Source organism: Haliotis rufescens, unplaced genomic scaffold, assembly GCF_023055435.1.
Source record: "Haliotis rufescens isolate VD_foot unplaced genomic scaffold, xgHalRufe1.0.p SCAF_2, whole genome shotgun sequence".
Classification (NCBI taxonomy): domain Eukaryota; kingdom Metazoa; phylum Mollusca; class Gastropoda; order Lepetellida; family Haliotidae; genus Haliotis; species Haliotis rufescens.
This window is the reverse complement of record NW_025963890.1, coordinates 42,240,635-42,253,668: the sequence shown is the minus strand read 5'-3', so window position 1 is coordinate 42,253,668 and position 13,034 is coordinate 42,240,635. Positions and strand designations below refer to the sequence as shown.

The 13,034-nt window shown below is 40.4% G+C and overlaps 2 protein-coding genes across 5 annotated transcripts in view; both read left to right on the top strand.

The window, feature by feature from the left end:
- The window catches only part of LOC124149423 (multiple epidermal growth factor-like domains protein 10), a 7,067-nt gene extending 4,851 nt beyond the window's left edge, over nt 1-2,216 (top strand). For both annotated transcript variants that reach the window (XM_046521007.2, XM_046521008.2), the window contains 3 exons: nt 275-386; nt 708-817; nt 1,245-2,216. In XM_046521007.2, coding sequence (XP_046376963.1) covers nt 275-386; nt 708-817; nt 1,245-1,270 — 248 coding nt within the window. In that variant the 3' untranslated portion in view covers nt 1,271-2,216. The remainder of the gene's footprint in view (nt 1-274; nt 387-707; nt 818-1,244) is intronic.
- LOC124149425 (cell death abnormality protein 1-like) overlaps nt 1-13,034 on the top strand; it is a 22,487-nt gene extending 9,453 nt beyond the window's left edge. The window contains exons 1-6 of one of the 3 annotated variants that reach the window (XM_048400004.1): nt 6,943-7,113; nt 7,341-7,448; nt 8,622-9,152; nt 9,544-9,658; nt 10,971-11,065; nt 11,501-13,034. In XM_048400004.1, coding sequence (XP_048255961.1) covers nt 7,388-7,448; nt 8,622-9,152; nt 9,544-9,658; nt 10,971-11,065; nt 11,501-11,544 — 846 coding nt within the window. In that variant the 5' untranslated portion in view covers nt 6,943-7,113; nt 7,341-7,387 and the 3' untranslated portion in view covers nt 11,545-13,034. The other 2 variants (XM_048400005.1, XM_048400003.1) reach the window with 2 other exon arrangements.

Below are 13,034 nucleotides of genomic sequence, written 5' to 3'. Positions count from 1 at the left end.
CATACCAGTATTAATTGGCGCATCATTTTTAAAGTTTGTATGTTGACAAATTATTTCAGAAGCATTAGATATAAATTGTACGTTCGCGAACACCTGGTGTCATGACTGATTTTCAGTGGTCCATTCTCAGATATTTCACTCTTTAAACCAAACGGAATCTGTTTCCGCGGATAATGTGGACTTGTTATTCTCTCGCATTGACGTTATATATTTATAGGGTAACAAAGTTTAACTTTAACGCAGTATATTTATTATATTTCTTTTTCATTTACAGCTGAGGACAAGTCTGGAGCAGTTGTTGGCATTTCTTTGGGAATAATATTTACAATTCTCATAGTGCTCCTTATTGTATGCATATTGGTGTACACGGACGGAATTAGAAAAATGTAAGTCTTTAAATTAAAGAGAACTTATGAAAAGACAACATAAATGTGTAATACAGTAAACTACGGTTATAACGAACACGCTTATAACGAACTGACGAATATAACGAACTTACTTTTTTGGTCCCGACGACTTGCTGTAGTTATGTTGTATATGTGCTTATAACGAACTACGTTTATAACGAACTAAAATTAGTAGTCCCTTTAAGTTCGTTAAAACCGTAGTTTACTGTACTTGAAATGTTGTAATGCCGACATATGCCACCATAAGAAATCATTAGGGGTGCGATACATTTAAATTCCAATATCATATTCTTTCTTCAGTCGTCGAGTATTTGATCCCGTTCATAAGGCTCACCGGCACCCCCAACACGAGCCTCTGTATCACCACGATGCACTAGGCAGTCCAACTATCAGTAGAAGCCATCTAAAACGTAAGTGCTTGAGTTGATTTGCCTTTGCATGTGTTTGTGACGGGTGTCATTGGTAGAGAAGGATACGCTCACACGAACTCCTGGTATCATTCCTATTTGAAATTAAGTCGTAATCGTACAGTGGACTAAGCTTTTAGCAGATTTTGGAAAGGTTTTTGTCGGTTTTATTTAAACAGTAAGGACAAATATATCCCTTACATTAGTCAATGTACTCTTTGTTATCCAGTAATCTCACATAATGCTCTCTGTAATGAATTAATTATGAATATTCATCACTTGCACGCTTTCCTTGAAATTACACCTGGTAATAATAACTGACATTGCATGTTCTTATAACAAGATACTTGTTGAAGATGAACCATAACAGATATGTAATAAATTTTGTACAATAGCCTTGTTTGCAAGTGTATATTTTTACTGTTGACAGTAAACGAACATACAAACAGAAAATAGTGCTGAGGGCATTTGAAGAGAAAGGACGGGTCTGGTGAGATGTACAACAAAAGGCTTGACCAAGAAGACGGGTCTCCAAAGGAAGACATTGTGTGAGAGGCAGGTGCTAGCGGCACAGCAAGACATGCTCACCCTCTTCGCTAACACCTGGTGTCATCACTGATTTTCACTGATCATTCATGTAACTTTCACCTCTATTTTGCCATCTATGCCCAGTGGAATCTGTTTCGGCAGATACTCGGGTCTGACTATTCTAGTTCCTTCAACAGAGAATGGTTGTACTTTGACAACGCTGACTAAAAGGGCACCCATGGGGCATACTAGGGGTATACTAGGGGCGTACTAGGGGCATACAAGGGACATACTAGGGGCATACAAGGGGCACACGAGGGGCACACAAGGGGCATACAAGGGGCACACAAGGGGCATACTAGGGGCACACAAGGGGCATACTAGGGAAACACAAGGGGCACACAAGGGGCAGACGAGGGGCACACAAGGGGCATACTAGGGGCACACAAGGGGCATACTAGGGAAACACGAGGGGCACACAAGGGACACACAAGGGGCAGACAAGGAGCACACGAGGGGCATACGAGGGGCACACAAGGGGCAGACGAGGGGCACACAAGGGGCATACGAGGGGCACACAAGGGGCATACATGGGGCACACAAGGGGCATACATGGGGCACACAAGGGGCATACTAGGGAAACACAAGGGGCACACAAGGGGCATACAAGGGGCACACAAGGGGCATACTAGGGGCATACAAGGGGCACTCAAGGGGCATATTTAGGACACACAAGGGGCATACAAGGGGCGGGCACACAAGGGACACACAAGGGGCATACTAGGGGCATACTATTGCTCCTCGAAACTGCTTGGATTGTCTTTATACAAGTGTATTATTACGTTTTTAAATAAATGACATAATACAAAATTCATTTGTGACGTTTTGTCCCCAACATCATTCTGGCACATTGAATCCTAAGATCAATCATTGTGGTCAGGAATGACTCGATGGATCAACCTGACTTACATAGAAGTTTGTTTCTAAATATTCAGCATGGAGTACTTCAACGTTTAAAGTGCACGACTTGAACGTGAATTCGTCATTGTCACAGTTCAGAAATGAGTGTCCCAGTGAACATCCAGAGTAATAACTATTTTAGCAGTGCCAGTAGCGGATGGCCAGAGAAACCATCTTCGCCTAGGGTTTACGATGACACACAATCAGGCATATTCTGACCAAGCGATCTAAACTTCAATTACGACAAGGAAGGGAGCTTTTAAAGGCAAAATAATATATCGTGTTGTTCAAAAGAAAATCTCTCTGCTCGTGAACATTAATCTTTGATCCGCTTCGTCTTGAATGTTCGTATAAATAAATAGGAATAGTATATATTAGTATTTGGATCTAAAACGACATCAAGCTGCAATTGATAAGGGATTATAATAGCACTCTGCAGCTTTGTATGGTTTTATGCTGACTATATAACACAATAATGGTTTTCACTGGTATCATGAGGCCCGTGAAGATCCGAGATAGAATAGGTCTTCAGCAACTCACGCTTGTCGTAACAAGCGACTACGCTTGTAAGAGGCGACTAACGGGATTGGGTGGTCAGGCTCGCTGACTTGGTTGATACATGTCATCGTATCCTAGTTACGTAGATCGATGCTCATAATGTCAATCACTTGATTGCCTGGTCCAGATTCGATTATTTACAGATCGCCGTTATGTAGCTCAAATATTTCTGAGTCCGGCGTTAAAAAACAAACAAACAAACTGCTATCAGGGACACAATGTTTCATTATACTCCCAGTGTAGTCATCATACCAGGGAAAAGATGCTGTGCTGCTCTCAACGATATAGGTGTCTTTGTATTCACCTGATACATAAATAACATACACCGGGTGAGCGCTCGTATTCTTCATCTTACTCCGACAAAATGTCAACATCCACCGTCACAAAGACGGGTAGTCGAAGCAATATTAAGTTAGGCAGCATTCACAACCAACGACTAAAATACTAACACGTAGAACCATACATGTGTCTAACATCTCGTCGTGGCGGATTTTATAAGTTTGTATGCTATGCGTAGCTTTTGTCTGCCTTGTTTGAATGAATGGCACATAATGTCAACGACCGATTCAGTAATGCCCATGAATACGCCCCAACAGGCTTTCCGCTATCGGAACATGAACTTAAAAACATCCATTCACACCATACTTAATGTATACCTGAATATGCAGGCGTAGTCTCCTGCTCGATAGGGCAATGTGTGTTGGCGTCATGACTGGTATTACCTTTACTTCTATTAATGTTAGTTTGTTGTTTAACGCCGCACTCAGCAACATTCCAGCTAAATGACGGCGGTATGTAAATACTGGAACAGTCTGGAACAGACAATCCAGTGATTAATTTCATGAACATCGATCCACGCAATTGGGATCGATGACATGCAACAACCAAGTCAGCGAGCCTGACCACCCGATCCCGTTAGTCGCCTTTCACGAGAAGCATAGTCATCTTTTACGGCAAGCATGGGTTGCTGAAAACCTATTCTACCCCGGATCTTCTAACTTTCTATGGTGAGGCGTGGAGGTGTGAGGTGTGGACACTGTTTTAGATGGTGCTCGTGAACGACGTTCTGGGAACATGGCAGATATGTCAGGCTGATTGTATTCTGAGGTTTACCAAATGTGTGACGGGGTTTGAGCACTTGTACCATACCCGGTTTTTTTAGGTGAACAATTGACTTCCCTTTGCATGTGTTTGTTACGGGTGCCACCGGTGGTACAGAATAGGCTCACCTTTTCGCGAACACCTGGTATCATCACTATTTGTTAGTGATCCATAAACACATGCTCATGCTGTGGTCGGAATCGTACAATCTGCTTTATGCAGAGATTTGGTTGGTTGGTTATGGTTGGTTCTGGTTGGATGGTTGGTTTGTTGGTTAACGCTGCTCTCAGCAATATTCCAGCTATATGACGGCGGTCTGTAAATAACCGAGACTGGACCAGACAATCAGGTGATTTATTTTGTCTCTTTATGTAAACCACCTTACTGTAACTATACAGAGAGCGCTGCGTCTGATAGAGGTACACAAGATTATAAAATGTAGTCCAAAGCCATTATAAATACATTATGAACAATACGGCACATACCCGTTTAGAATGATATCTATGGTATCTAACGAGTGTGGTATTTTATTTATTGCCCATGTTAAGTATGTATTTGGGTTTTAAAAAATAACGTTATTGTTCACTTTTGGGATGTTTTGGGCCACAAAATGAGAAGCCAGACACAATTCAACGAAGTGTGCGTATTTGTGTATTTATGTTCAGTTTGAGGGATCTGATTGAGCACTTGTGTACGTTCATTTATAAACAAGTACTTTCGGAAAAAAATGTCACAAACTACGTGACCCGTGAAGATCCGGGGTAAAATATGTCTTCAGCAAGCCATGTTTGCCCATGATTTCAATCACTGGATTGTCTGGTCCAGTCTCGATTATTTACAGACCGCCGACACATAGCTGGAATATTGCTGAGTGCGGCGTTAAGCAACAAACAAGCAAAAAAAAAAACACAAACCACGTTTTGAATTGAACACCGAAGGTACAGCTATCGAATCTCCATTCCGACCCGCTCAACTGTTTACATAAAATCAAATTGAAAGACACGAAATCGGTCGCTCATTGGGACCCCGATTTATCTGTAGTCGTACATGACAATTAAATATAGGTCGATTATATTATGCCTGTAATGGACCCATGCATAACTAATATAGAATGAAAAGCGAATTTGATGCATGTCACGAGTGAGTGAGTATGGTTTTACGCCGCTTTTAGCAATATTCTAGCAATATCACGGCGGGATACACCAGAAATGGGCTTCACAAATTGTACACATGTCGGGAATCGAACCCGGCTCTTCGGCGTGACGAGCCAACGCTTCAACCACTAGGCTACCCGACCGCCCGATGCATGGCACGAACTTGTTGGAATAATTAAGTGTTAATTTCGAAAAATCTCGTTATTGTTTATGAATTCCAGCGTGACCTTAGCGAGGTCCCGGTTGTCTAATCAAAACGACTTAAACGTCAACCTTGTATGATCCTCGTGTAATGTCTCTTCACCTCGTGAGTAATAATTTTTTTATCAATTATTTTATTGTATCGCATCTGATAATGTGCGTGTATTTTGAAATTCTTCTTGAGTTACTTATGGAAAAAAACACTGAGGAAGTTCTACGATGATGGTTTTACGCCGCTTTTAACAATATTCCAGCAATATCGCGGCGGGTGACACCAGAAATAGGCTTAACACATTGTACCCATGTCGGGAATCGAACCCAGATCTTCGGCGTGACGAGCGAACGCTTTAACCACTAGGCTACCCGACCGCCCCTTTTCGGGAAAAGATCCATTGAATGACTAATACAGGGTGGATAATTTAGGTACCCGTTTTAATATTTACACATGGCCTTTCGTCTATCAGTATATCTGGCAAAGGCAAATGTCGAACAAACAGTGAATGGTTGATCAAATACCAGTTATAGACAAGTATAGTGACATGCTACGCACAATAATGTAGTTATCAATGTTAACAGGTGGGGACATATGTTTGCTTAGCTGTTGACTTTTCTTTCGTTGCCACGTCACGTTCTGATACGCTGGGTCACAGTGACCTTAAACAAGCTTGCTGCAAAATGGGTCACACCTTGAAACACTTCCCGTATATACCTGTATGTGTGTATGTGGAAATCTCTAACTGGGACGTATTAGCTACACTTACGTTATATACAATGTTCAGATTTTCGAATGTGTGGCTATTACCGGCATAAGGCGTTTTCAAACACGAATGTACCTTCCAGAGTATGTTTTACCTATGCATGTGTCCGTCTATTGTTAGGGATCGATTCGAACACAAACTGTCTAGAGGACAAAATTGCTAACCCTGTATTCAACAAGCAAGTACATATCTCCGCTTGATGCATTACCGCTCACCTGGGGCGAAACTTCCGTTTAACATAAATGTTTTATAGACCAATGTTTTACTGTCTGATTATCCTGTTATATAATTATCAAGTATACACAGGTCATTTTAACATTCATACACGAACTGGGGCGGTGGGGAAAACATGTTGTTAAAACTTGGCTCTTTGTATTGATTCCCAACACGGGAACAATGTGCGAAGCGTTTTGCTGGTGTTCCCTGTCGTGATAGTGCAGTAATATTGCTTTAAAAAACGGCGTAAAACTATATTCACTCACTCACGAAGCCACAGATTCAGTAATTCATTAAGGGACGTAGTGATGACATAAAGCAATATCAACATTGTTTAACCTCCAGGATGAACCTCATTTATGTGGTATACCTCACAATGCACTGCCCCGAAACAGGATTGATTGATTGATTGTGTTGTTGTTGTTGTTTTACGCCGCGCTCAGCAATATTCCAGCTATATGACGGCGGTCTGTAAATAATCGAGTCTGGACCAGGCAATCCAGCGATTGATGTCATGAGCATCGACCAACGCAATTGGGATACGATGACATGCATCAACCAAGTCAGCAAGCCTGGCCACCCGATCCCGTTAGTCGCCTCATACGACAAGCAAAGTCGCCCTTTACGGCAAACATGTGTTGCTGAAGACCTATTCTTACCCGGATCTTCACGACGTGCGCGTATGACTGCTACCTGCTCACGAAACACATTACAACAACGTGATTTTTGAACAGCTACCCGCCATGAGTAGCAACAGCTTAATGTGTGTATTCAGCGTCTTTCACCTGTGCAAGGTACAACACAGGGCACTCTATACTAACAGGTACGCACTCGGCCTCACTTTTATGACTGTCGCTCTGAATAAACCGCTTCGTGTTTATGCAGGTTTCAAAAATAGTTCAGATATATATGTGTGGGTGAGGCGATAAGGGAGGGGCAGGGTTGTGTCAACGTCATGGTAACTAGATTCGTTTAACGGAAATACACGTTTGAAATTCAGTGACATAAAAACAGCATTATGTGAAATTTCGTTGTGTGTGTTGCCTACAGGCATATGCTGGGACACGCGTTCAACCTACAGGGACGTGCACACTGCCATGATGCGGTCCAGGGGCCTATCACAAGTGATGGTGTTGCTGTTGACGCTTGTATCACAAGGTAATATATGTGTCTTGTCTCCATAGTATACGCTGCATGCATTATTTAACTTGTGTTGTCCTCGGGAGGGCGTTTAGTCAATAGATTTAGTTACACTGGCATCACGAAGAGACTTGTGCATGGTGTAAGCGTGTGTAACGCGGACATTTGTATGGAGCTATGCGTACAGTGACACGCTACGAATTCCTCAGTACTGCTCTGCATGGGTTCGGCGTTGAACCCAAAGTACAGTCACATCAGTTATCGATGTTGAATGACCGATTTGATAAGAGCCCTAGCCCATATGATCACTGATTTAACTACCACCCGCATTCAGGAAGTCGTTACGGGAATATATAGTTTTGTATAAGATACCTATCGTGCTACCGTAGTAACCGTTAATAATGCTACCACTTTCCCGTACACCGCATATTTGATGTGAAGTACCCTGTGGGCATGCAGGGACGTCGGTACAGACCGACTGACATGGCTGGAATATTGCTAACCGTGGCGTAAAAAACCATTAACTCCATTGTTAGATCTCATTTCAGCATCACAGATGATGACAAACCGTATATGTATTGTCAGGTTCAATACACTTTATACAACTCAGCTGTCGACCACTAAGCATATATATAATGTCATGTCAACACACTTGATACAACTCAGCTGTGATCACTAAGCATATATATAATGTCATGTCAATACACTTTATACAACTCAGCTGTGATCACTAAGCATATATATAATGTCATGTCAATACACTTGATACAACTTAGCTGTGATCACTAAGCATATATATAATGTCATGTCAACACACTTGATACAACTCAGCTGTGATCACTAAGCATATATATAATGTCATGTCAATACACTTTATACAACTCAGCTGTGATCACTAAGCATATATATAATGTCATGTCAATACACTTGATACAACTCAGCTGTGATCACTAGGCATATATATAATGTCATGTCAATACACTTTATACAACTCAGCTGTGATCACTAGGCATATATATAATGCCATGTCATTACACTTTATACAACTTAGCTGTGATCACTAAGCATATATATATTGCCTTGTCAATACACTTGATACAACTCACCTGTTGATCACTAGGCACATATATAAAGTTGAACTGTCACTATCCTTAAGGACATAGAAACTATGTATGTCATGTGTCCCTTCAGGTCGGTTAACCCAATCCGCTGACTGTCCTACGAACTGTTTCGACTGTGATGGCAAGGGCATCTGCATCAACTGCAACAGTGGCTGGTATGGCGAGGACTGTTCAAAGCAATGTCGAAACACGTGTCCGGGGGGATGTGACAAAATTGGACATTGCAACACATGTCAAACAGGAAAATATGGCGACTATTGTACAGAAGAATGTCCATCCAACTGTAAAGTTAGTCAATGTCATATTAAAACTGGACATTGTGAAGGTGGATGTAAGGCTGGGTTCCATGGAGATTCCTGTAACCTGACCTGTGGTAACTGCAGCACCAGAGCCTGCTCACAGCAGACCGGCCTCTGTGACGACTGTCCATGTGGGTGGACGGGGGACAGGTGCCATATAGTATGTGACCAAGCATCAGCTTCATGTAAAGTGTGTGGAGGCGATGGCAGGACGACATCTACATCTACATCTACATCTACATCTACAACATCTAGGATGTGGACTACAACTGCCACAACTGCAAGTGTAACATCATCTTCAGGTAGATAAACCCGAATACATTCAAATGCTGTATCAGATATTAAGTTCCCATGAACGTTAATCAGATATTATTATCATATGCCACTCGGTAGAGGACATATTTTCAATATTTGTTCAATTATGGGAACACTCTCAATGCTCTTCTAAAGAGGGACCTGGGGGACCAAATGCCCTACAAAATATATCCCCAATGCGCTATGTAAATCTTCGCCCTTAGCTAGGATCTGATTTAGGTTTGAATCAAGATATTTGTAATTTCCATTTATGGTCACTTGTTAGCGCTGTACCCATGCCATCCGGTTACATCAGAGTGGTATAGGTCTCGAGACTTTCCTCCAACATTAAGCTTACTTAAGTTAACTCGAATATTGTCCACTTACTCTTTTTTGCAGGGGTAACGTCAGGCTATAATTCGGTTGCTGCCATTTCAATCGGAGTCTTTCTTTTGCTGGTGATTTTACTAACGGCTACAGGATGCATCATTGCATATTGGAAACATTGGTTTTGGTAAGTAACTTCACAACATCAATAATTTCATTTTATTCAACCCTCAAACTTCCATTATTCACGCCATTCTGGAGAACCGAAATTGCATATGGACGATCACATTGTTCTCCCTAAAGTATCTGATGCAGTTATCACTGATGACCCACTCATGGGCTCACAAAAGTAAATCCCTAATGTTGTCCTCGAAGATTTTGAGTTTAAGCTTCCGACCCATCTGCTGTCGATCATCTTTCTGATGATCCCTTGTATATTTTGTTTATGTCATTTTATAATGAAATCTGTGATTTACCGATTGAGAAACGGAGGCAAATAAAACAAATTAACCAATCATTTCCAAAGAATCAACTTGATGAATTAAATGACATGATCTCTGTTACTCTCAATGCGGACAGTTCTTTGCATGACCTTTGAACTCCATACAGTTTCCAAAGGCAATGAACAACAAAAGGGTAATAAACAAAATCATCCAAAGAAATACCGGTTATTGATTAAATTAAACCAAACAAAAAAAAGACATTTCATGGATAGAACTTTGCTTAAAATTAAATACAATGTTGAAAACTTTAAAAACAAAATACAAGACAACAAAAGAGAAAATTTGTGATCAAATTCTTGATTCTCTGAAAGCAAAGTTAAAGGTTTAGCTGAAAGAAAAAGAATGTGGGACAGGAAAAATAATTTCATAAAACAAAATAAATTGTTCAAATCCAATGGAAAACAATTTTACAGGCAACTAAATGCAACCAATGGTAGAGATGAGAAAATATCCACCATGCATTCCAGTGAAAGATTTTGGAAACATTTTTGGTCTGAACCCGGCAACTGTTACCTCGAGGAACCATGGACAGGGAAATATAATGACTGTTTACACTAAAAAATAAGATCACCATTGTTGTGTTTCAACACGCCTTATTGCCTGAAAAATATAATTAAAAAGGGATGTTGCGCAAAGGCCGAACAATACTTCTCCCAAAGAAAGGTAATTTGACTGATCCCAAGAACTTCCGCCCTGTTACTTGCTGAATCTTGTCAATCACATCAGTGAAATAAACAACATACAATCCAATGATATAAATGATAACATTGGATTTACCTACAAGGACAAGATCAGGTTTGTCAGCCTAGATACGTCTGAGGCTGTAAACCATCTATTCAATAGAATTTTATAACATTATTATTATTATTATTATTATTATTATTATTATTATTATTATTATCATCATCATTATTATTAATATCATCATCAATATTATTATAAAACAGATGGAAATATTTTGATACTGAGTCATCAGTAATGTTTCTGTCGCAACAGCTTCAAGGAGAAGAGGAAGCCGGAGCCGGCAGTGGAACCAATGTATAATTCAGATCCTTTTGGCAGTCCAACAATCTCCAGAGCTCACTCTAGCTGTACGTTCTACCTTCTATTGTTTGGTGGTAATTTGTCATTATTAGAGGTCTTTCAACCCCCCACGACGCACCCTTCATACACTCAGTCAGTGACTTAAAGGGTTTCCTCTGTTACATTTATCAGCGGTATGATTTTGAACATTTCCAATTGCTTCAAGTAATGTTTATCTAAATTTCATTTTCTGATGAATGGTCATCCAAGGTGCATTAGCGTGTTATTTAAACTCTAGTGAGTGAGAGCATATTGTTAAACGCCGAAGACAGCCACATCACATGGTCTGTAAATAGTCGAGTCCGGATCCAGTGACTAAAAAGAAACAGTGGATTGCAGGGGAACGTATCTTACCCGGTACCGGAACGAGTTCATGCGAGAAAGTAAAACAGTATGTTAAATGTATAGCAACTTATTGATTATCATAATTTTACTTTCCTCAGTTATCAGACAAGACCCCATGGCGATGGAAAATGAGGATGAATAGAACAAGATGTCTGTTGAAGATGGCAGTATTAATGATGTGTAGGAACAAAGGGATGCGCGATGAAATGCAAGAAAGATTCATCTGTGGAGAGTCCTCGACCCAAAACCTTCACAATCATCATTATGTGGGATCAAGGTTTATGATTTCTTGATAGAGTGAGTCCAGTCCTATCCACCATGTTAACAGCTGTCAAGGAAGGAGCTTCAAAGGAAAACACGCAAGATTCGAGCTTCTTTGTATCCCGTTGAATGATCTCAAATGTACTGATTGGTGCTGACTTTATTTGCGAGAATCCTAAGACATCAATATCCACCTGTATCTGATGAATGCTTGTCATTAGGTAGGAGTCTGTATTTGAATATAATGCAACACAGTCTATACTTGATAGTCCTATTGTTCATCAGGAATTGTTAGATGCTAGTAATAGTGAAACTTAATAAATCAGCAGGCAGTGACAACGTTTAAGCGTAGATGTGTATAAGTGCTTGTAGTTTATTTGTGCCATTTAATGCTATGTTTGAGTTAGTCTGTTTTCCTATATGCTGGTCAGTTGGTTCTATTGTCCCTCCACATAAGACATAAGAAGGATAATGTTAATTCGTCATGTAACTACAGAGGTATTACTTTACTGAGTGTGTTTAGTACGTGTATGTCACAGTTTTAAATAGAAGGTTGCAGTTCTCGACAGAGGCGTATGAGAAACGTGTGGTGTCCAAGCTGGCTTTCGCCATGGTTACTCAGCTACGTATAACGTGTCTATTTTGCAGTACAAATAGTGTAAAGCCTCGCTTGCCTGAAAAAGTTCCTCCAGCTGTTAGGTGTAGAAAGTAAACAATATGGGACCGAGCACTGATCCTTGCGGAACTCCTTAATCCAAATTGAATTGACCAGAATTGCAATATCTGATGACCGATTGGTGTCCATCCGATGTATAGGAATCAAACCATGACACGTTTTTTTCAAACTCACATTCTAGTCGTGTCAAAAGCTTTCACTGGTCAATCGTGTTAAACGTCGCGGAGAGGTTGAGGAGCACAATGCTATTCTTCAAGTTCAGCATATGTTATTTAGTATATTAGCTTCACTACAAAATGTTAAGCCCCTACTTATAACGTTATTCTTTAACACGTTTGACACTAAAGTTGTTCCAATCTTTATGTATGGCAGTGAAATGTTGGGGTCTTCGTATTGTGAGTACACTGCACCAAAACATCACCCTCTAACAATGTACCTTGAGACTGAGGGGCATACGCTATTAACGTTTAGCGATGGATGGTAAAATTAACTGAGTATAAAACTCAAGATCCCTTTTACATAATAATCGTTTTCATGATGTGTGAGAGGAGTAGATTACAGTATATCGTTTGAACAGGACTGTAACGTTTCGTAAACAAATAGTCCAAAGTGTGCTATTTACACCCTCTAAAAGAATATTATTTTAAATTGAATTATATCTTTCAGGAATAACAATAAATACGTTTCAGGTTGCA